Source organism: Nesoenas mayeri (assembly GCF_963082525.1).
Source record: "Nesoenas mayeri genome assembly, chromosome: 1".
Lineage (NCBI taxonomy): Eukaryota > Metazoa > Chordata > Aves > Columbiformes > Columbidae > Nesoenas > Nesoenas mayeri.
In genome coordinates, this window is record NC_137541.1 from 3,300,601 (window position 1) to 3,325,745 (window position 25,145).

At 44.7% G+C, this 25,145-nt stretch overlaps 1 protein-coding gene across 1 annotated transcript in view; it reads left to right on the forward strand.

The window, feature by feature from the left end:
• The window catches only part of PLXNA4 (plexin A4), a gene marked incomplete at its 3' end in the record, with an annotated part of 457,578 nt that overhangs the window by 10,042 nt on the left and 422,391 nt on the right, over positions 1 to 25,145 (forward strand). The window contains exon 2 of the mRNA XM_080363684.1: positions 11,686 to 11,868. Coding sequence (XP_080219810.1) covers positions 11,686 to 11,868 — 183 coding nt within the window. The remainder of the gene's footprint in view (positions 1 to 11,685; positions 11,869 to 25,145) is intronic.

A 25,145-nucleotide genomic window follows, 5' to 3' on the forward strand; every position in this document is an offset into this window, starting at 1 on the left:
GTCTGTGTCTCTATGTATCCTAATCGTATGAAAACATGGATCACCATTATACTGGGTGGGATTTATAAACAAGCTGGAAGTGTCTACCCCAAAGACTGACCAGTGTGAAGATCACAGAATCCCAGAATGTCAGGGACTGGAAGGGACCTGGAAAGCTCATCCAGTGCAATCCCCCCATGGAGCAGGAACACCCAGATGAGGTTACACAGGAAGGTGTCCAGGCGGGTTGGAATGTCTGCAAAGAAGGAGACTCCACAACATCTCTGGGCAGCCTTGGCCAGGCTCTGTTACCCTCACTGTGAAGTTCCTTCTCATATTTAAGTGGAACCTCTTGTGTTCCACTTAAAACCCATTACCCCTTGTCCACCATTGGTTGTCAAGATGGATATGAGAAAGGCTGTTGTTCCTACGGAGAGATGTCCAAGTCTTACCCGACCATACTTCTGTTCCAGACACTCCCAGCCTGGCATCTGTGTGACTGTGCTAGTGTGGGGTATGGTTTTTGCTCTAAGTTTGCATGATAGGCATTTTATTTAGCGCTGGCCCAGTCTTTGGGTAACATGACTACAGCTTTGGGACAAAACGTGGTGTTTGCAGAGCCAGCGTAGACCTGGCTGTGTTGATATCCCTGATTTTAGAATGGAGACAGAACCTGAGTGTCCTACACACATTTACCTCCAAATCATCCTTCTCTTCATCTCTGCTCCATTGCACAGATAAACGTCAGTAAGTGGACGAATGTGGCTTGCTGAAATGCCAACCTTTGTTGCATTTTTCTCCTGCAGATAACTACACAATAGGTTGGACTTGACATCTTCCCTGTGTCACCAGCACCCAGTTGCCAGTAAACATTTCAGCCAATGTTTCTGCTTTATGGTGCAGATTTTAATAATATTTAAAATATTTAAAGAAATGCAAGAACTGCAAGACACCCAGTTATATATGCAGCTAAATTGTGGCACCACAGAAAGACACAGAGATCGCTCTTTCCTCCATGCAGTATTGGTGCTGGCACCGCTGATAGAGCATGTGGGTGACGTTAGATCAGTAGGAACAACATCGCATTTTCCCTGTTTCAATGTCATTACCCCGCTGTTGTCAGTGTTCCAATATATAATAGGATTTGTTCAGCTGATTTATCCTGTAAACAAGCGATATTAGCCAGGCGCATATTTAGACACAGAGGGAGAGTGGGAGAGGCAGAGCGAGGGAACGTGCAGAAGGGAATAATAAAAATGTGCTCGTCCTAATGAGAGAATGACCCAGGACTTATCAATGGGTCCGGGCTATTGGTGGGGATCCCACTCCAAGAAACACAGGGCTGTGATTCTAATTTTGTCCCTGCTTCTGAGGGCCGGCTGCAGCATTTTGCATTTCAGATGCAAAAGGAGTTTGAGCTTAATGGCTTGAGTGAATTTATACCCGGCTGACACAAGTGCTCTGAATTCCTCAAGTACCAAGATCCGCACAGATAGAGGCAGCACGTGGGAGATTTTTCTTTTCCGGCCTCGAGTGCTTCAGTTCATTGTTTAAGCTGATAACCAGGCTTTTTAAAATTCATTTTCTGTGATTCAATAGGATGTGGCACATCTCGGTTCTCCCTGATACCGCAGCCTTGGAGCTCGGCACATCTCCCCGTTATTTGGTGAGCAAGCCAGGGCTCCTTGTACCCAGCCGAGCTTTTTCAATTTCCCCATGCTGACGAGCAACATCACATACATATCATTCATTATAACACTTAGCTTACCTTTGTAGGACCGTGGTGAGGCTTAATTAATGCTTTTAAGCGGCTCTAGGGTCTCTGGGCGAAGGTGTCGCCTGCATGCAAAGCAGCGTTGTTGCTTAATTTGTGTAGCGCTGTTGGTGCGCGTGGCACTTTGCAGCCCAAATGATAATTTTTGCCTGTGTAACAAAATAATAATTATAGTAATTGTGATTCAGTGGAGAATCTCTGGCGGTGCCGGCACAGGGGAGGCAGCTGGACTCTATTCGGCAAGGTGCTGGTGTGCGTCACTGGAATAGGAATGAGGGGTGCCAGGCAGCTGCCAGAAATGCTCCAGAAATGCTGGTTTAACCATTCTGCTGCCAGCAAATATTAAAATCATAGAATTATTTTGGTTGGAAGAGGCCCTCAGGATCATTGAGTCAACCGTTAGCCCAACACTGGCACTACCCCATGTCCCTGAGAACCTCATCTCTGCATCTGTTCAACCCCTCCAGGGATAGTGACTCCACCACTGCCCTGAGCAGCCTGTTCCCATGCTCGACAACCCTTTCCATGAAGAAATTTTTCATAATATCCAATCAACCCCCACCCTGGTGCAACTTGAGGCCATTTCTTCCCATCCTACCACTTGTTACTTTGCAGAAAGCAACCACCCTTACTGCAACCTTCTTTCAGGTAGTTGTAGATATTGGGACATGACTGGGAGATAATGGGCCAGACACATTGTCTGTGACCAGGAGGACAGGTCGGCAAGAGAAGGATCCTACATCTTCAGTGTTGCATGCAACAGAGAGCAGTGATATTGTTGTGGAGACCTTAGAAGGGCCCTGTGGTTTGACTGTCCACCTGGGGAAGATGGACAGGATGGTTTGTAATCTGGAGAAGTGAACATCTCTTTGTTAGGTGTGTCTGTTGGATGGAGACGCATGAGAGAAAGCCATGTTACAGCAAGGATGCTCAGGATTATGGGGCACAGCTGACAGAGGACAGAGCTCCAGTCTCTTCTTACACCTCTTCCATCACTGCAATTGATGTTTCCAGGAATTTTTCTATAGACAACCTTTGGCCGCCAATCATGGTAATGCAATGATAGGATAAAACACAGCGTCTGACAAGCACTTCTCCTTCTCTCAAAGGTGTCATTCTGTCTACACAGAAAACCCTTTTCACCTAAGATTTTCTCTCTCTGGGACTCTTACTCCCCATCTCAGCTACAGCGGTACCAGGGGAAGTCAGTGCTGCTGTATTTCAGGTGCGTTAACAGCTTTGCTGCTGGAATATGTTTTACAGAAGAGCTCTAGCCGCTTATTTGATCAATACTTCACTTTTGAAAAATCCCTAAATGCTTATTTACCCAATAGACCATGACAGTTTCAAAGGCAGAGTCTCCATGCTCAATAATCTCCTCTTTTTTTCGGGGGGGTGCGAAAAATTTTAAGTCAATTTTTTAAAGCTCAGGGAAAGCATTGAGCTGAAAGCTGCAGAGATCATATTCCTCTGTTTGTCCTTCAGTGCCTCATCCCTATGATCCTCCAGGCTCTGAGCAAGCAAGGGGAAGTTTATGGGACAGCAGCAGAACTTCAGCTTCCTTTTAGCCATGGATGCTGCTCTCCAGGTCCCATCCATCCTTCTTGTTTGTAGGTACAGTTGCCACCTGTGAGGGGATGAACCTCAGAGACCACACACCTGCGGGATCTGGTTTTCAGCCCAGCAGCACAGCTTGATGAAGAGGTAGAAATTACTTATGAAAAAGGGAGACTAGGCTGACACGGTGATGTTTGGGATGTTTGCACTCTCATGGCTTAACACTCTGTATTGCAATAGAGGTACTGTCCCCCTTCTCTGCCTATATCAGATCCTTGGGCTCTAACCAAAGCACTTGAAATATCACTTAAATTACAATATCCAAACACAGAGAGCATAAATATCCCACTGAAAAATATTCCCAGGTGTCTGAGTCTGTTCTGCACCTTGCCTTCTTTATTTTGACATAGTGTGACTGCTTCTCCTGGCAGACACTTGGAGGTGAAGTTGATGTAGGAGCTGAAGGACATGGTGAAGCTGGTAGTGGTAACATGGTTTCATCAACCTGCTGGTGTTTCAGGCTGGTTCCTTAATTGCACCTTCATTTGTAATGGTAGGAGTGTCTTCTATGCAAATGGCCAAGAATCAAACATATTTTGCTGAGGACAGACTTGCACAGTTAATATCTATGATGTGCCTCTCTGGATAGTCAGTCTTGGACTTTCCTTCATGGGGGCATGAGCTGTTTCTTTCTGATACCTCAGTGCTGCTTCCAGATCAGAAATGCTACTGCTGACCAGTCCTGCGTAAGGCAACCTGTGTAGCACAATTGGGAACAAGAGTTTGAGAACAAGCCATGGGCTGAAAAGCATTTGCAGGTGCTGCTCGCTAACTCTGGGGCTGTGACATGGGGTCAGCAGTGATCTGTGATCTACATCTCCAGGGTCTGCAGGAAGAAGAAAAGCAAATTTAATGCCAATATCGCTTAGGTTTTGCAGTCTTGGGGTCTAGAAAATTTTAGGGGCTCACTAACCGATATGCATTGTGTGCATCTTACGGCACACTAATAATTGAGAAAGTCGGGACTTAGAGGATGCTAAATTTATAGCAACAATTATTGCTAATAATCAACCGGCTCTGTTGAGCAAAAGGCCTGAAGACTAAAGAAACCTGTTGCTCTCTGTAAAAAGGCAGCCTCCTCTTCAGGAAATTGCAAATTTTACGACGTGGAGGTACATGCTATATACTGTTGGGAAGCCTTATGCTCACAGTACAGCAGGAACATAAATACAGACATAAAAAGTCTGTACTACATTAAGATTCTGCAGCACTCTCGAAACTTGACACCAGTCCTTGAACTGATGCTTAAACTAAAGACCTAAAACCCAAACGCCTGCACCAGTTCTAGTCAATTTGAGTAACTTTCCCCTCTGTTCTTGCGTTCCTGAATTATGTTTGAATAAAAACCTCTTACCATAGCGGGTCCAATTTCCCTCTAATTGGTAAAGTTACTGTAACGGCACTGTCATTTGTATATGGTGACATGTAATTGCGTGGTAACCATTGCTGTGGTTGCACAAGTGAAAAGTGTGGGCAATTATAATGTATTTTCAAATGCCAGTTCTTTATTCAGCTTCCATTATATCACAGAGCACCATGAGGAAATGGCACTGGATATTTCTGTGTGTCGTTAGACTGTAGGTTAACCACTGAAGAGTGGGTTGGTTGGTGATCTATGCTATCTTGGGTTGGTGGCCCAGGGTTCCCATCTTTTTGTCCACAAAATTTCCCTGTGGTTTTGAATTGCAGATGACAAAGGTCTACAGCCACAGATGCTCACTGGGCAAGCCTGCAGCCTTTTTGTGACCCGCTGTCAGGAATGCACGTGGTGGGGAGGGCAGAAACAGGCATCAAATTATAGGAATGATGTGGCATGAGGTAAAAGTCAGAGGGACTATCTCCATCTTGCACTAGGACCTCATAGCTGAATACGGCCAACGGGCTGAAACATGATGGTTCTGCTGATGTTCGCAGCACAGATTGTGGAGAGAAGGTCAGATGGACCAAAGTCCACTGGTTTCAGAGGAGTCAGAAGATAGACTCAGAGGCAGCATGGCCAGGAGCAGAGACACAGCAGGAATCATAGAATCATAGCATAGTTTGGATTGGAAGGGACCTTCAAAGCTCATCTAGTCCAACCCCTGAGCAGCAACATCTTCACCCAGATCAGGTTGCTCAGAGCCCCATCCAGCCTGGCCTGGGATGTCTCCAGGGATGGGGCAACCTCTTCCAGTATTTTACCACCTTCATTTATCATCACCCTCAGAACGTCAGAGACAGAGCCAATCCAGCTTAAGGCAGGCAAGATACTAATGCCAGGGGTAGGGCAAATGAGCATCTAACCAGAAGATCACTGAGCACTGAAGCTCATCATCAAGAGGACGTGCACAGGCAAACAGGAGAAACACAAGCCTTGGGTACCATACTGCTGCAGTTGGAGTTTAGAGACCTGTGGCTGGCAGAGAGATGGTTTCCACCATGTGCAGCTCTGTTAAATAAGTATTTAAGGTTTATCCCTGCACCAGGTGATCTAGACCTAGATTGTATCTCTTCAGGTACTGTGAAGTTCCTAGGGCTCCTGCCTCTAGATTTTTAAGCATCCTTCTGAATAGGATACATGTCCACGCTCACCAGGAAGCACAGCCCTTGAAGTCAGGAGGGAAAGAAGATCTCACAGTGAAGTGATGGAAATGACCTTGCAAAGAGTCAAATACATATTACTCTTGATTTCTTATTGCCGTTGACTCCCCGAGCTGCTGGCAGCACAGACATCTGTAATGTATGCGTTCCTTCCATCGGGTGATGTAGCCAAGCCTGAGATAACAAGAGTGAGAAGCCAAGTACCTGCCACTGTATGAAGACAGGGCTGTTAGGTATTAGCTGTAAATCAAAGGCAAGACTTGGCCGTTGGGACAGACTTCATCCCTAGTGAGTCTGTGGAATTGCTTTGGAGCCTGCTGAGATTATCTGGAAAAAGGTCCCGGTGCTTTGATTGGGGAGGAAGATTTCACTGTAGTGAAAGCAAGGAGGAACGAGGGGTGGCTAATCCTTTATTGAAGCTTTTCCCAAAATATGGATTAGGGTCTATTTGATTATTAGGGTTGTTTCAGAAGCAAATTGCTAAAGCAGATGTTTAAGGGAAAATTGCCGTTTATTGTGAGCACTGTTTGCACTGGCCCCCTAATATCTGGTGCTTCAGCCCTTTGCACAATGCCAAAGTACTCGCTTCTGCTGGGGAATCAGATGAAGATGAAGGAGGTGTCGTAATCAGAGCTCTAGCCCTTCTGCTGAGTTTGGGGGTTTTGGGGGCTCAGCAAATCCCTAAGGGACTGAGCCAGCACCAGCCTTGTAAAACCATCTTCTCAAGGAGGACTTGAATGTGTTAATTATTTATTTGATAGGCTTAATCCTGGAGAAGGCAGATGCCTGCCAGAATCCTTCTGTAAATTAGGCCCATTCTTTTACACATCCTTCCTATTTCACTGTTGAATGTGACACTTGGCCACGGTGTCACGGCTGCAGATGAACCCTCTGGTTGCCGATGCAGGGAGCGGTGGCAGGAGCACACTAGACCTCTCACCACCTGGTTTCCCCCTGCACATCAGCCCAAGATGGAGAGGCAGCTGGTGGGACTCGGGATGGCATTTATGCCCTGGGAGCTGCCAATCATTCTCACATGAAGATATTTCGGATATGTAGAGCACCTTATAAACAGGTGTTTAGCAGCTTCCCTGGGGTAGAGGGGTGGTAAGTAATATTCCCTCTTTTGCAGGTGGGAATCTGGTGTGGGATGATGAACTGATTGACTCCAGTTGAATGTCTCAACCGCAATGTTCCCCTTCCCTTCTGAGTGACCCACAGATTGTGCTGTGAATTTCTGGGTTAGATTTTAACTGCTCAGGATGAGAGAATTGCTAATCCCATTCCTGCCTCTTTAGATCTTCCCTTTGCCTCTCCCTGATATCCCAGCTGGTGTGGCAGCGGTGTTGCAAGCAGAGTGAATTCATGTCCTCACCTCCGCTTTCATTCTGGAAAGTCATTAACGTGAAATTGCCAAGCAGAGAAGCTCCAGAGAGTTTAACGTGGCTACTTTATATTGCTGCGAGGAGTGTCTGGAATTGAAAATAAACCTGTGCTTGCAACTCCTGACCCTTTCATCATAAATCCCAACTTCCTTACGTGTTTCTCTTTGCTGAAGAAGATGACTATATTTCTGTCTTTACAAAGGCATGTGTGCAGCTGAGAGCCACAGCTGCACAGAAGCCGGGTGATGTTTATTTGTAGGATTTTGCTTGTTGGCATTTTTTTGCAGATGATCCCCAGAGGAAATAACCCAAATATCTTAAATGTGGTGTGTGGCTTGCTGGCCTTGTTCCTATTCTTGGGGGGGATGGATGTCTACATCGCAAACCACAAGTCTGCGATTGCTTCTCCGTCACCCACAAAACAGCGTGTGAGTGGACATCACAGACTTATCTACTGTGTTTTAGAGGCCAGAGTGTGCTGTGATGGTCCTTGATCTCATCTGAACTGTGTCATGTAAGAGAAAATGCTAATTCCACTCTTCAACTTCATCCTGGTGCTTGGATCACAGAATGATTTGGTTGGAAGGGACCTTTCAAGGTCATCTACTCCAACCCCCGTGCCATGAGCAGGAACATCTTCACCAGCTCAGGCTGCTCAAAGCCCCCTCCAGCCTGGCCTGGGATGTCTCCAGGGATGGTTCATCCACCACCTCTCTAGGCAACTTGGGCCAGTGTTTCACCATCCTCAGTGTAAAAAATTTCTTCCCTATGTCTAGTCTGAATCTCCTCTCTTTAAGTTTAAAACCATTCTGCCTTGTGTTATCACTGCAGACCCTACTAAAAAGTCTGTCCCTATCTTTCTTATAAGCCCCTCTTATAAGGATATGTCCTACTGTAGATAATCTCAGGGAAATAAGAATCAATAAATGGGCTTAAATTTAGGGCTTTGTCTTTTTTCTTTTTCTTTTCTGTATGTGTGAAGACCATGACATCAGCCTCATTAAGTTCAGCTGGAGCTGGGCCCAGTCTGATGGAGGAGGACCTAACCTGTGACAACTGGATTAATTAAGTCTCAACAGGTTGCAGCTGTGCTGTGGATCAGCTGCAGGTTATTGTGCTTGATGCTGGAATCTCTGGCTCTATTTCTGTGTAGGGTCTCAGAGAAGATGGGAGCTTGTTTCTGGCTATGTGAGGTCTGATTTACACCTACAACAATCGTATATTCCAGCTAATGCAACCTTGCTGTTGGTAGAGTGTGTTGCATGGGTCCTTTCTGGTCTCCAAGTGCTTCAGCTAGAGCAGTTGGAATGTGCTGTAGGGAGGGGAGTGTGTTGGAAGTGTTTCTTGTTTGAGATGGAGCTTCATACACTGGACCTTAGGTAAGACATTTGTTGGCACTATTGAGTTTTTCATCCTCTTGGTGGTGAAGAAAGCTGTTTCTGATTCCTTGTTTCCCTTTAAAGCTGTGACAAAGCAGGGCTTTCTCTTGTGACTCTTTTTGCTATTTCTAGAAGACTCAGGAATTTCTTGTTCTCAGTCTGAAACAACTCTTTTCTCTGCCAGACTGTCAGTTCGAGTGAGGCACATACACAGTTTTATTATAGCCTTGTTACACAGATCATGTTAATTTGAAAGCTGAAGAGTTTCTACCCAAAGTGGGCCTGACTTCAATACCTGTATTTTTCTCAGATCCTTCATCCAGGTTGGAAGGGGCCTCAAGATATCATACAGTCCAGCCTCATGTTCAAAGCATGGTACATCTTAATGTTAGATGGTTAGGCTGAGTGAATCATCTGGAGTCCTTTTGTAACCAACTGGCTCTGTCAGAAGGTAACCCAGTGCATTACAAGGTTGATTGGTTGGCTTGTTCTCTGACATATCTCCTTTCTTCCATTCATTATGGAAGTAGTTTAGATGACTGCTGTAGGCTACTTGGTTAGATTTCACATGGCTAAAGCCAGGTCAGATGGATCCCACACCAGGGGTCCATTCACCAGAGATCCATCCACAGTGTGTTGGGTAATGAATTGGTGAACAGAAGGCTTGTCACGCCTCATCAGACCAACACACTGCTCCTCTCGCTAGCTCATCTCTGACAGTCAGTATCTCATGTCTTGCAGAAAGATCTGAGTAAACTCGCTGCTTCAAACACCTTTGTACTTCCTGAGTAATCAGGCTGCAGCTTTTCCATCCTGACCTGTGTAATGAAGCTGTACGTGTTCTCATTATCGACAGAAACACTGAGTTTTTACAAGTTGTGCTGCCAGCGGGGGTGTCCTGCCTCTCTGAAATGTGGCCATCAGCACGGTGGTCCTATACCTCAGATGAATTTGGCCTTTGGAGCTGGGATGAAGATTTATCTTAGACTTTGTGCTGGCATTGTAGACAAGAAACATCCTGTCTGCTGCTCATGGAGCCTGTTGATCTGATCTGTAATTGCTCTTTGAGCTGATGGTTTAGCTCTGAAAGGGCAGTTCACAAACACTAATGACTCTTGCAGGCCAGAGCTCAGGTTAGCTGTTCCTTACTAATGGCTATTTGAATCCCTCATAGGTTTTATGTGTTTATAAATACATTTAGGGCACATTATTTTTCCATTCAGTAAAATCATCCATAATTATTCCCTGTAATTGCTGGGTGAGGATAAAATGAATCAACTATCAGGTCTTTACTGCTTGTGAACTCAAGCAAGGAGCAGTATGTATTTTAGCCATGCTTGCAGGAAGATGTGAGCTCAGACAAAGAAAAGTGTCATGGTCCTTTATTACTGATATAGAAAAAACTAGGCAACCTTCCTGTACAACTAATTGTTGCCTTTCTAGGCCTTAGTCCAGCAAAACATTTTAAGCAGGTGCTTAACTTGTAATTTGTGAGTGGTCTCAGTGAAGTTAATGAAATCTAACAGCTTTGGCAACTGTGTACAGTGATATTTGGAGCTTCAGCTTTATTCAACTTATTCTGGGGAGATCTTCATATTGGCAACCTGTATTAGCCTCACTTACTGTCTAGGTGCTGGATTAAGGCAGAAGAGTTGTCCGTACTGTTCTGCTGCTGCACTTCTGTGATTCCCTGAAGACCAAAGAAATGCCCTCAGAGGCAATGCGTTCATATGCAAAGATCCCAGTGGAACATCTGTTGAGTTCAAATGCAATAGGTGTTAGAATCATAGAATCATTTTGGTTGGAAGAGACCCTCAGGATCATCGAGTCCAGCCATAACCTAACTCTAGCATTAAACCATGTTCCTAAGAACCTCATCTAAACGCCTTTTAAACACCTTCCGGGATGGTGGCTCCACCACTGCCCTCGGCAGCCTGTTCCACTGCTTCATAACCTTCTCCATGAAGAATTTTTTCCTGATATCCAATCTGTTAGAGCTTAGGCAGCAGCATTAATGAACAGAACCTTTTGTCTGCTAGAAGTTCATGGGTATCATCTCCAACAAATGCTGGAAAACTCCCGAAACAGCTGTGAAGCCTTCAATTCTCTCCAAAGAACTTCAGTGAGTTACAGTAGCCTAGTAAGAAGGATAAATGTGGATAATCTCCATTTTGTGAGGAAGAAATGGAGACCCAGCAGGATTTAGTGCCCCGGTCAAACAGTTTGAGGAAAGGACCCAGGACTATATGGTCAAAGTAACCCCAGGAATGGGAGTGTATCCAGACACCATGTATAGTGTTTAATCCTTAGCATGGTCCTTACTGCAGATTTGGCCTGGTCTGACCAGGTCTTGCCCAGACAATCCTTGGACAGGCCTTGGGGGACTGTGATTTTCAAGGTGTGGTGTGGATGATGCTACAGGATTTGGTGATAGGAGCGGGGTGATTATTTGGGTTTCATAGATGTGGGCCTTACTATTGAGTCTCAGGGCCAGAGGGCAGGCTGTGGTCTATTTTATTTGCCAGTGAAGATTTAGTTCAGTGGTTCTTATTCTGAATCCCATGGGAATGATGTGCATAACTTTTTTTTTTGACAGAACTAGATGTGTTTAAGACATTTTCAGCAGGCTTTGTCTTTGATTGCTAGGTCTTGACTGGTAAAACTGACTGGTAAAACAGTAGGAAAAAGGCTTAACGTAATGTATCCTGCTGGGCTGTCATTCAAGAGAAGCAAGTTTCCCGTTCTTCTTCTGTCTATAACTCATCACGCAACCTTGGACAAATATTTTCCACCTCTGTATTTCTCCAGTTCTGCTTCTGTCATTGATTTGTCTGCCCTGAATTATAAGCTGCATGAATTATAAAATTAAAATGTTATACAATGGTGTCCCTGCTTGGATGGATACTTTCCAAATGGCTAAAGAATCAGTGGCTTTGTTTTTTCACGCATTTTTCTTTTTTTCTTTTAATAGCTGTTAACAATTGATGACAATTTCTGTGGCCTGGATATGAATGCCCCCTTGGGAGTATCATCCATGGTGCGAGGACTCCCCATTTTCACTGAGGATGGAGACAGAATGACATCTGTGATTGCCTACGTCTACAAGAACCACTCCCTGGCTTTTGTGGGCACCAAGAGTGGGAAACTCAAGAAGGTAAGACTTAATGTGGTCCTCTAACTCAGATTTTCAAGTTCTCATGGACATTTGCAATGCTGCGTTGAGTGTGAGTGCCGTCCTTATGCTAAGGCTCATCGCTTATTTCAAGGATAGCAAATGTTATTTCGGTTGGCAAAAAAAATGGGTTTCAGCCTTGAGGGATAGCGCTGATATGGGAAAGGATAAAATCCTTTTTCCAAATTGTTGTTCATCAGCAAACAAATTTTTCTGAAGTCAAACCACAGATGGACTTGATGCCGTTTACATCCAACAGAATATTCTTGTGTTTGGACCATCTCTAAATTAAGCAGTTGATCACAGGGTATCTGTGCATGCTGGAGAAAAACTGCCTGTGGCTGAAGTTTGTTAAGAAAGGGGATTCATGCTCTGGGGATCTTTCTTCAGAGCAACATGACTAGATTGTGATTTTACCACGAGCCCAGCACGGGATTAACAGTTGCTCTGTTTAGTTCAGGCTGGGTGCTTGTAGTGGAGGAAGAGAGTTCTTATCAAAAGAAAGCTGTGTCTTGAACGATAATGAGCATTATGTTTATGGTGGATATACCACATAACCCCAAATGCAGTAAAGAGTGTATTTATATTTCTTACTGTGCGTTCTCACTAAAAATATGTCTGTTGGATGGCTGTGGCTCTGTAGTTTGCCATGTAAGGCAATAGTAGAGATTCTTGAGAGGTGAAAGCTGAGAATTATCTACCTATGGTTTTCTCGAGGCAACAAGAGGTATTAGAAGTGACCTTCTCATGCTAATGATGGGCATCATCTCCATTTCAACCGCGCTGTGTGCCAGTTTGTCTGAATGACCCAGGAGTGTTGAAAAATATGTGTGAGGAGACTGTGGCTTTGTCAGAATGACTGAGATGGGTGAGAAGCTGGGAGGGGAGGTTGGGCAGAACCTTGAGGGTTGGATGTTTATTCCTCTTTGAATTCCTTTTGCAAAGAAGAAAGTTCCAGGTTGGGGAGAGGAAGGAGCTATGGAAAAGTGACTCATTATGGCTTGTGGATGGGATGGGCTGAGATGGGAAGAAAGGGGGTAATTTATTTACCAGTGGTCTTAAGGAAGGTCTGAGTGCTCTGATTTTGTTCCTCTACCCATTTCTTCACTTAAAAGGAAAATCAGCATTGCAAATTCAGATGGCAATGCCCCTGTGCAGAGGGAGGTCTGCAAAGGGAACAGAATCCTGCTCACTGGCAAATATCTCTGGCTTTGTTCAACAGAGGAAAGGCTGCTGATGCTTTGGAAAGGAGATTTTATTTTACTTTTTAACAGACTATTCAAACATGTGGAAAAGGAGCCAAATTGTTTTTTAAACAATTGTAATAAAAATAATCTCCTCCCTTGACTAATTAGGTTTTGCTTCCCTGTCATCTGTGATATTATAATAAACTGTTTAGTTCTCCAGTCAGTCTCTTGTGGGGGGGGAAAATGAGGTAGCTGAGATCTGAGTGGTAAATATCCAAAAGACCTAAATGGTTAAGAGTGGCTGCTGCCTCCCTGCACTCACAAGCTTTTGCTTTTTTATTGTGGCTTTAGGAGATGCAAACTCAGACACAGCTCTGTCTTTGCCTTTGCAGGTCACACTGCACAATCCATGATCTGAGTCCCTTTAATAGGGGAAAATAGGAGAGAAAGCATTTAGTGCTGTACGGAATGTGGTAGAGAGCAGGGAAAGCCTTATAGGGTAAAGAATGAGAAGAGGGGAGCTGAGCTGGCTGATGTAATTTGAGAAAGCTTTGTTTTATTCCCTTTTTTCCTTACGTGCTGAATATTCTGCCTGAGATAGTGTGTTGAGTCCATGTGTCGGAGAACTGGAGTCTCAGGCTGAGGTTTTCCTTGGATGAATAAGTCTCCACCAGAGGGGTAGAATGAGGAGGAGAATGGGGCTCCCCGGAGCACGTGTGGTTGTTTTGGACCAGTTGATCCAGATTGTTGGAAACCTTTAGTTCCTGGAGGTTCAGTCCTGTCCTTGCTAAGACTTGTGCAATCACTGCCTGTCCTCCTGGGGGTATCTGAGCCCGGGACACCACCCTGTTTTCCCCTCAGACTGACACAGAGGGCTGGTTTGGCACCCAGAATTTTCACCTGACACACCTTAGTCCCTGCCAAGGCTTCATGGGCCTTTAGAAGCTTTTTCCTTTTCTTTTTTTTTCCATCTTGGCTCATCAATCAGGTGCTTTTGAATAGGAAGCAAGGGAAATACTGAATTGATATTGCAACTCCAGCAAAATCCATTACGTTAGCATGAAGCTTGATTGATGTTTTAAGAAAAATGCCTATGGGTAAATTAGAATAAGTTTTGTAGGAGTAGACGAAACTCTGTGTACCAGTGGACAAAGCCCAGAAACTGTCTTTTCTTTATTCTTTTTCTTTTTTTTTTTCCTTTTTTCCCCACCTCTGCTTGCTGAGTGTTACCATGCATGGTACGTGTTGTTCTTTCTCCTGGTGCAGTGCAGCTACTTGGTGAAATATCTTGAATAGCATGAAGAGAGGAGTTACTAGATTATCTTCAAGATGCCAGGATCTACTCAATCATTGCAAGACTCCCTGCAAGTAGTTACAAGGTGGTTTTGGAGAAACTTTCCTTATTTTTCCTGCAGTTTCAGTCTTTTTCTCTCTGTGTGTATTTTTATATATGAAAGATGCAGGCTGTGTATCAGAATTTGATGCATGCAATCGGTGAATACGTTGCAAAATACCCACAGTCATAAAGCAATATCTGTTAGTTGATATACAAATGTCGCATATGTCAAAGAAATTTATCCAGTGGCACACACAGCTGAAGTAAAATATTGTGCTTTACAGGACATATCATTAAAATGAAAACTAGCAGCATATCAGGAATCTGCCCATGTAACCAAGACAACAAAGAGAGAAAGAAAAGGAAAAACTGAGATAGAGATAGGGTAGGGAAAGAGTGAGTGAAACAGAATGACAAGGTTAGCCCCAGCTATTTCATTGCCCCAGGCTAAATACATTTTTGCAACCCTTGCTTATTCACATGGCTACATGTGCAGACCAACGGGAAGGCACTGAATAATGTACTGTAGAAATAGGCCCTCCGATTCTGCCGGCTTGTCCACAGCACAGCCTGGCCCTGCAGAATGAAGACATAAATAGGATAAAAATGCAGAGCTATGAAAAAGGAAAAATTCCCCCTGTTTGTATCTCGTGTATAGAAACCTTGGATTAAAGGCCTGATGGGTGGTATCTTGAGGATGGAGAAGGGTGGCCCACAGATTAAAGGCCTGATGGTTCTAGTGGCATCTTGGGGTTGAATAAAGGTGGCCTAGGGATGGGTGGGTTGGGAGACATCCAGGTTCAGTTCTTTGCTCTACTAGAAGTTCCTGGTGTGCCTCCATACCTCATTTTCCCTCCTGCATAAGCTAAGAAATATTTAGTTTACTCAAAGAGCTGTTGGGGAAAATTAAGGCTCTAAAGACTGTGAGGTGTGATCATATCAAACAGCTAAACTACCCAAATCAGATGAGATGAAAAACCAGCTCCTGACCACTTGTAGGCATTAAAGTTCCTGCGGTATTTTTTATTGAGAAATGCTTCCTCTTGAAGTGCTTTAATCAGATCTAGGTATCTTTTGTATCATGTTGGCAAGTGTAGCTACAGATTTAATATACCCCAGGGTGCTTGGTGGGCCTTATGGGCAAAGTGAGTCAATCAGCACCCCTGTGAATTTTTAGAGATATTTTTTTTCAGGAGAAAAAACCTTGCTTGAGTTTAACAAAGGTCTGTTCCATCTCTCTGTGAAAAGCAGAGCAGCCAACCATTGGGAATAAGAGTTATTCCTGGGTCTGTGCTTCCTACAAACTACTTCTTGCTGTAAAACAGCCAGGTGCCGACATCCACTGACTTTCTTTTCCTCTCATTACACGCTTAACTCTTCACTCTGGTGGCAGGAGAAAGCTCGAGATGTACCCATGGAGATGCTTTGCATGGTTTTGTACGCTTGTTCTGGATTTTTTTCTGGTGTGTCTGGCCAAATTACATGGCCACTAATACCTGTCATCACTAAGGGAGCATAGCGGTATTCAGTATTCCTTGTAGCCCTTCCCTAGGCATTTAATTTATGGGTCATTGCTTTTGTACAGATAGTTTCCAGTCAAAGAAATACAACTTACCTGCGATTATTCTCTGTGTAGACACAGGGGTAAAGGGGCGTTTGAGTTTACAAGAACAGCCCTAGGAATTGCACTTCTAACAAAACAAAGCTCTTTGTCCATTTTAAAATGTTTATTTGAAACATAGTAGTAGTAATTTACACTTATTTGAAACTTCCTCATGAGATTTTTTTTTTCCATTGGAATATTTCACTCAAAGCCTTTTCTATGTTAAATTCCTTGCAGAGAAAGAAATTTGGCTTAAAAACCAATTCTTTCGCTCTGCGGCCTGTTTTTCATTTTACATAAAATCCCATCAGTTTGAGGTCTTTGAAGGGCTTTTTAGATTTGGACTGCCATTTGGGGCAGAGGTTTTCATTCAGATCAGACAGCTCTGAAATCTGGCCAGCACTTCCCACCAGGTATCACCTCTATTTAGTACACAGTTCTCACTATCAACCAATTTCACAAACCACCCTCCGGATTACCCTGAACCCTCGAAATAGTGTTTGCTTTCGATCCACAGACAAAACACCGTAGGGAGATTTTTTTAGGATCTGAGAGCTCAGGTTTGTGATTGTCATTTTGGCCCATCTCACAGTTGCGTTGGGGAAGGTTGGCTTTCTCAGATGGGTCATTGGATTGGAAAGTACATGCGAGTCTGAGCTCCTGCCTGTTTTTGGCCTCATAAATGTGGCTACTGCATCCCATCAGATGGCCGACAGCTCTTCCAGTTGGGTGCTATGGTCTTGTTCACAGCCCTTCTGCCTTAAACAGGGAATGGGAACCACCAACAGCTATTGGTAGAGTCCATCTGTGACTTGGAGAAGATGCACCTTGGTCTACAGTAGTGTCAGGACTGCTTGAGGAAGGTAACCCTGAAGGGTGCCCAAACCTACAGCTCTGTTATCACAGGGTCATGAAGTGTCTGAGTTGGAAGGGACCCCCAAGGATTATCAAGTCCAGCTCCTGTCCCTGCATAGGACAACCGCAAAATTCACATCATGTGTCTGAAGGCATTGAATAGTTGATTGTTATGATGGGTCCTCTTGCCACAGTCATTGTCCCCTCACATGTGGGGTGAAATCCCCTCCCAGAGTAGAGTTCATCCCATTGAGCAGGGGAGAGCAGCTGAATCGTGGTGGGACTAGCAGCATGTGAAGTATTTCCACAAAGCTGGGTTGCTCCCAAGTGCCACGAGTGGGCAACAGAGGAATGAAAAGGAGTTTTTCTTGAAAAAAAAAAAAAAAAGCAGAGCAAGGTAAAAGGGTGCAAGAGATGGGCAAACACCCCATAGATGATAGAGCTCTGAGTGGGTTAGTGATACCATGACATACCCACATGGAGAGGAGTATCTTCCTTTTCTCTGATACCTCCCATCCAAGGGGCTGGAGCTAATGACAGCACCCTGGGTTCGCCATGCACAGGTTTGCAGTCTTGTGATAACTGCAGGTAAAAACAGGGATCCTCACTTATTCTTTACGCAGGAGGGTTTCTGAATATGCACAAGTTGAGAAACCCTGCTCGGTTTTGATGTTCCCTGGAGGATATTCTGCTGCTGACAGCTCTGTGTGAATGTCAGCAGGGAAACTCTGCTTCCTTTTCCTTCCCTCTGTTGCTTTGAAAGAGTCAGGGTTTTTTTTTTTATTATTTTTTAATTTTATTTTTTTCCCCCAACTATTTGGCAAGTGGACTTGACTGCTCTGAAAACACACTGCTGAGGCTCTGGCTCCTGCTGGGAAGAGGGTTTCTGCAAGAGGTTCTTGTTCACCCTGGTCTCTCCTCACAGCTTCCGAAATCAGCGGGAGTCCGAGTGCTTCACTCACTTGTGATGGAGCAATGCTGTTTCCCATCTGTATTTGACGACTGTGAAGGCTGCAGTTGTCTGTGTCCTACATTGATATACAGTCCTGCTTTGAGAAGTCCTTGCCAGCTTAGATGCCTGAAGAGTAGTTCAGTTTTCTGGCCATAGCATTTGGAAAGCTGTGATTTTTGGTAACTGTGGTGTACTCGGTGCTTGATGCTCATGTTGGGTCTGTGAACAGCCAGCCCTGAAAGGGGGAAAGATGGGAATCTCTGTGGACAACGGACAGTGACACCCGTTTGTACTGGGTCATGTAAAAACCATTAGCTGGTGACACTGGAGTTCAACATGACCTGAAAGTATCGGGTGATTGGGTGATCTCCATGGGTGAAATCAAATATGCAGGACTTGTGCATCCAGTTGTAGGTTGCTGTGCTGTCACTCTTCCCCTGCTACTCTGAAGCTCTGAGGGTGGGTGGGCCTCTTAGAATCACAGAATGTCCTGAGTTGCAAGGGACCCACAAGGATCATCAAGTCCAACTCTTATCCCTGCACAGGACACCCCACAGTTCACACCATGAGTCTGAGGACATTGTCCAGTCTCTTCTTGAACACTGTCATGCTTGGGGCCGTGACACCTCCCTGGGGAGCCTTTTCTAGAGTGTCTAGAACCTCTGGGTGAAGAACCTTTTCCTCATGTCCAACTGACCCTCCCTGGCACATCTTCTGCCATTCCCTGGGCTCTGTCACTGGTCACTAAAGAGAAGAGCTCAGCCCTGCCCCTCCTGCTCCCCTTGTGATGAAGCTGCAGCCCCATGAGCTCTGCCCTCAGTCTCTTCTCCAGGCTGAACAAAACAAGTGACTTCAGCTGCTCCTTATACTGCTTATGCTCCAAACCCTTCACTAGAATTATAACTTGCCATTGTAACACACTGCAGTTTCCTCACTGCAGTATCTAACTGCAGTGGGAAAACTCCTTTTATTATTATTATTATTATTTATTTTTTTTTTCTATGAGGAAGGTTTCTGTTCCCAGCAAGAGTTAGATCCTGCTTTCTTGGTAGAGTGCAATTAATTTTCTGTGTCTCTCTCTCAAGTACCCCTCTCTGCTTTCTGACTGCTCAGCAGTCTCTGGTGTGCAGGGTTTGGCTGAGCTGTACTTTTGCAGGGTGCCTTGCTTATGTGTGTTGAGTGCTGCCCTTTTTTTCAGAGGTTCTGGTTTAACAGTGCCTCAGAGTTTTCTCAGAGATATATTTTGACCCTGCAATAAGATTTGCAAATGATTGTCGAATCCCTTCATATTCTGCATTGGTGGTGATGCACTGTGCATTTTGTTTCCAATGCCAGGAGAAATAGTGGGTTCCAGTGGGTCCATTGCAGCAGGGAAGGCAGCAGGTTGTACCGTCATCTCTTCAAACTCATCCTTTAAGAAGCTGCAGCTTGAATTTGACAGGTTTTCAGTCCCAAAGCAGCTGAGTTGGGTTTCCCTACAGTGGGCTGAGGATGCGTGCTGTGCAGGTAGGGGGATGTTGGTGACAAAAGCAGATACAAAAGGACAGATAAGTGTCCTGCTGTGGGTTGCCTTGCTGAAATCCATGGGCCCTGCAGCCTCCCAGGGGACAGTCTGCAGTGATGCTGTTTGTCACTTGTCACAGCAGGTGATTTCTGCCTGGTGCCAGCAGCTCTGTCCAAGACATGGAATATTCAGGCTGCAATACCTGGCGTGGCTGCACTGCTGATGAAAACCATGCAGGGGTGGGATACAAGATAAAGCAGGTATGGAATGATAGAATCATTTTGGTTGGAAGACACCCTCAAGATCATCGAGTGCAACCATTGACCCAACACTGACACTAAACCATATCCCTAAGAACCTCATCTATGCATCTTTTAAACCCCTCCAGGGATGGTGACTCCACCACTGCCCTGGGCAGCCTGTTCCAATGCCCCACAGCCCTTTTCAGGAAGAAATTTTTCCTAATATCTAATCTAAACCTCCTCTGCACAACTTGAGGATGTTTCCTCTCTTCCTATCATGATGTGACCTTGTCTCCCTCCGGTCTTTCAACCGTTCTTTGACTTTGTCCCTCTGCTCTCTGAGAAGTGCTCTGGATGGGAAATTAGGTGATCAGCTTTGGTCTTTGCTTGCTTTTCTGCTCTCCAGGGTGACAAAGAGAGGCTATTTAACTCCCCATACACTCCACCTAATGCCCGGATGGATGCCCAGCCAAAATGTCTCTCATAATTCCTTCCTCTTCTCTATCCCCTTCCCTTTTGACTGGGATAATGACTTTTCAGGGAGCCCTTGAAGTGTCTCTTGCATCTGCCTTTGATTTGAATGCCTCTTTCCTGCTGACCCTTCTAAAGGAAAGTCGGCTTAAGTGCGTTTCTCCTAATTAGTTTTGCTTTAATTTAATCTTTTGAAATAATTTTATCAAAAAGAGGAAGCCTTCTACCCACTCCCTCAATTCATCAGCTTGTTTTCATGCATGGTCTCTGGGTTTATTTCTCTGTATCCCTTGTCTCTAGATAGGACATCATTTGCATATTTGATTAAGCTCCATATGTTATCAGGGAGCCAGTTGAAAGAACAGCAAGTCTCTGATAAGGCACTGTGCATCCATCTCTTCCTTTCACCATCCTCCACTCTATCCCCCTCACCATCCTGCAGCCGTATCTGTGCCCAAAATCGGCTGTGCCGTCTGTCTCGCCGCCTTCGTCTCCCTTCGGCCAGATGACTGATCTCTGGTTCAGAGACGCGGATATCGCAATTTACAGCTTGTGTCTTTCAGAAGGAAGCAGAAAGGATGCAGACGATGAAGACCGAGCACTGGTGAACATGCTAACCATGACAACAAGGTCCATGTGCAGCACCTTGCTCTCTCCTAAGCCCTTCACAGCATCCTGTTGTGCTTATGGGGTTTGTGTTCCATGAACGATGCTTGTTCTCACTGTTCACTCATTACATTGTCTACAGCTTTGTTGGGAGTCTCAGCTGGACAATTTTCTAGACATATTTCTTGCGTGTGTCAGGATACAGACCTTTAGCTCATCTCCCAGGTGCTAGAAATGACACAGACACAACAGACTAGGGCCAGAAGGGCCAAAAACATAATAGCCATGGATGAAGATCCATACTTTTCCCCTGAAATTTGAAATGTATTCTAAAATGTGCATATACATGTTTGTGCATGCAACAAATATTGCTTAAAAGTTTAAACTCATGCCTTTCAGGCTTTGTTTTCTGGCTATTGCTCTGTGAAAACTATTTGCTTTAAACAGTTTCACAAGCCCACCTCTAGGAACCCTTTAATTTGAAATAAGTTGTGGATACCCCTGTGGAAACATATGGAAAATGCTTGGATTAACAGTAACTTTTTCCTCCCTGCCATTGATGTTTAAGACATGGGACGCTTTGCTCAGTTTGTGACCCATAGCTGGGTATTTCTGGGGGTGATCAGAGGACCAGTTTCTGGCTGGGTGCTACTGGAGTTGAAGAAGAGATCACAGCTTGGGTAAGAAGGCCTTAGCAATTAGAAAAGAGCCTTTCCCTCAACTGACATCCAAAGTGTAGGAACAAGAGGTTTGATTTATGAGCCAACTCTTAATTAAAAGGCAAAAAGGAATGTGCCTCCTTTTGTTAGGATGAGCGACTTTGGGCTAGATGTAATTTGAAGAGCCCTTCTCCACCTCTTCCCTGCTCACAGCCAGAGTACTCAGTGTGGGGCAGCCCCTTGATGTCAGCATGGTGGTTCACAAAATGGTTGGGCTTTGAAGGGGCCTCCAAAGCTCACCTAGTGCCACCCCTGCCATGAGCAGGGACATCTTCACCAGTTCAGGTTTCTCAGAGCCCCGTCCAGCCTGGCCTGGGATGTCTCCAGGGATGGTTCATCCACCACCTCTCTGGGCAACCTGTTCCAATATTTTACAACCCATATATGGTTGTGAACCCCTGCTACAGAGCTTCAATGTCATCTGCATATCCACCACTTGTTGATGCTGCTGGTGGTGTTTCTGAAGCCAAGAGAAGGAAAGCAGAAATAAAATCCCTCGCTGTTCTTTTCCAACTTGATCTCTTCCCTTCGTGCTTCTTTCATTTTTGGTTTAACGACTTTGGCTTGCTTTGCTTCGTCATCTCTCTCTCATTTTGTCTCGGTGGCAGCCTGGCTTGAGAGCAATCAAGCTTTGATGGATTGTTGGTTGTTGGATTCATGTGAAACTTGGGGGGAAGCATGAGAAAGTTGTGCTGGTTTTTGTAGACCCCAACCCATATGGTGTCTGCGGGAGTGAAGACGTGTGTTGCTGTGTAAGATTCAGGGATCTGTTCCTGCTTGGTCTGACACTTGTCTTTTTTTTTTCTCTTCTTCTCCAAAACCCTGTCAGTAGCCTTTCACCTCTCCTAAATGAAACCATATGGAAGAGCTGCAGGTTTCTGTCCCTTTCTGAAGTTAGAAAAGCTATTATTGCTTGGTGAGGGGTAGGAACATGGTCTGAAGGCTAGACCAGGAAAGTTAATCAAAGCTGTGGTTCCAGCAAAGTCCCCCTGGGATGTTGTGCCCAGGGTGACCAGAAAGCATCTTGCTAGCAGCATCTAACACTATAGATTTGACTGTAACCTGTTGGTGTCCAATCTACATCAATGTCAACAATGTCTTTTTCATGAACTTGACTCTGTCATTTCTTGACTTTCTTGTATAACCAGGGTTGTACCAGTTATGAACCCTGAATTAAAAGGGGTTGAGATTAAGTGGTGTTTCAATGCAAAACCCTGAAAGGAAGTAGATGTGCTAGCTGGGTTGGTATCTGTACTTGACTAGAGACAGCAGGACTGTGCTAATGGAGATATTCCTTTCTTGGGACATGTCCCACAGAAGATCAGTCCTGGTAGTTGTTCTTATATATCAGCATCATTGCATCAAGTACTGGCCCAGGTTGCCCGGAGAGGTGGTGGATGCCACATCCCTGGAGACATCCCAGGCCAGGCCGGACTGGGCTCTGAGCAACCTGAGCTGGTGAAGATGTCCCTGCTCATGGCAGGGGTGGCACTGGATGAGCTTGGAAGGTCCCTTCCAACTCAAACTATTCTATGGTAAGTATGTACTGGTGCCTCCAAGCTGGATCCCACTTGGTGCCATGAGCCTGGGAGTGTGTGTTGGAAACAAGTTGAGCACACCCAGACTCTACTGGGAGATGGGTTGGGACCTTGGGGATGCCAAGAGAAGCAAAGACTAGGGAGGAAAGTTGGGAGCCAGTCATCTGTGGGTTTCAGCTCTGGTTACGCTGTCGTGCTGAACATGTTCTGCTGATGATTCACAGGGCTGGGACACTCTGGATAACAAAACACGAACTCCTGTGGGACTTTGGTGGCTTTTGGAAGCTTTTCTGATGGTTGTTTTTCTAGCTGATGTGGTACGTTGGCAAAGGACCCCAGGACACTGCTGTATCTATGGCATCCTGGAAATGCAAACCGCTGTTTCTACTGCCAACCCTGCTGGTATCCCACCCTGCTGGGATGCTCATGGCTGTGGTCTGGAGTCATCTTTCCATTTGACTTCTTGTAATTTCTTTTTTTCCTTTTGAACTGTGACTGGCGATAAATTCCAGTGATGTTGGGGAAAAGGTTATCGCTGAGACTGGTAGAGACCTCGTCGTATGAATTTTTCAGAACCGTTCCGATGAAATCTAATTAAACACAGCGACCGGCATTGTGTAAATCTCCCCATGTTTGCCTTCGTTGTCATATGGTTGTTTAAGGATGGCTTATCGGGGGGGGTTTATGACTTGTGATATCTGCTGGAGTGGATGTGGTTTCACACACTACAGGCTCTTTGATCTTTTTCCCCACTGCTAACAAGTTTCTGTGGGTTTCTCTGGTATTTTGTGCACAATTGATTTATCTCCTTGGGGTCCAAGGGGACATATTGAAGATAGAGCTGACCTGAGTGCTAAGGACATGCCGTGCATGCTGATGCATTTCTCCTGCCCTTCAAACAGCGTCTCTGTGTTGGTAAGTGATAGGACCTTGGCATCCTGTTAGGTTTGAGTATTTGTCTGTCTCTTATGATGAGAATAACTCATTTCGTTCTTTTCTTACAGAATGGAGATAATTTCACAAAAAGAATAAATAATAATTAAAACCCTAAACCTGTGCCAAATCAAAACTGGTTGCTTCTTCCTCCTCTTTTTCAACAAACCAAACAAACCTCCAGAGCTCTGAAAATTATATGGTCTATGAAACAACCACTTATGGTTATTTGACCTTGTCATCTCTCCTCTTCTAGGTTTTTGTTTTGTTTAATTAGCTCTCTTCTTATAGGTATTTCTACTGTGAGATGGAAGAGTCAAAATCTTTTAATGCTTTCAAGCCCCTTCTCCCTCTTGTAACAATGTAAAATAATTCCCCAAATCCCACCTAAATTCTGAATTTTTAGCTAATTTACTATTCATGGAGAAAAAGAAAACGCTTCCAAACTTGTACCTCTCTGTTTTCCTTGCACGTCTGTCTTAGCATGCAATATACGGAGAGGTGCAAGATCTTATGAGACTGCTGCATTTAGACTCTTTGTTCAAGTTCTTCTGCTGGGTTAGCAGTTTTGTTTGCAAGCTGGAGAATTGAATTCACCTGAGAGCTCGAGTAGTGAAATAAATTATCATAATACAGTGGGAAAATAAGAGATTTTAAGATGGTGAGTAGTGGGAGGCTACCCTGGTGCATTACATCTATTCATTTAGAGATGTAATACGGCTTCGGTTTTGGACCGCATGACTGAGATATTCTTATTTTGAGGGAAAGCGGCTGCGTGGGCTGGCAGAATGCAGGTGAATGTAACACCTAAATGCTCAAAGTCCCAAATGCATCCTGACACTAACTTTCAGTAATTACAGTAGCAAGCTAAAGCTGAGTATTGATGGTTAATTCATGATTTTTTTTTTAAGTGAGTCTCTCAATTTTAGGGGAATCTGAGTTTTTTTTTTAGGAGACAAGCAGTGCTGCTAAGCAGTGGTGGAGGGCAAGAGATTAAAAGGTCTGTTGCATTTAGTATCCCAGCACTCTGCATTTAACAAATTGTCAGCATAATGCATTTATGCACAGGTGCAAGACCGTTCACCAAGCTGTTATATGCCCTACTTTGCTAAAAAAATTGCTCTTTACCTTGAACCAGGAGAGCGTGATGGGGAGATTTGAGCTTTACCCCTCTAGCAAAGTTCTGAGGAGTTGCAGGTTATCATGGGGTAATGGTCAACAGGACCTGAACAACCACAAACTTTATACCAGCACTTAATATACCAGCACGAATATTATTATGGGGTTTTTCCCCTGGGTTTTCATTCTGATCG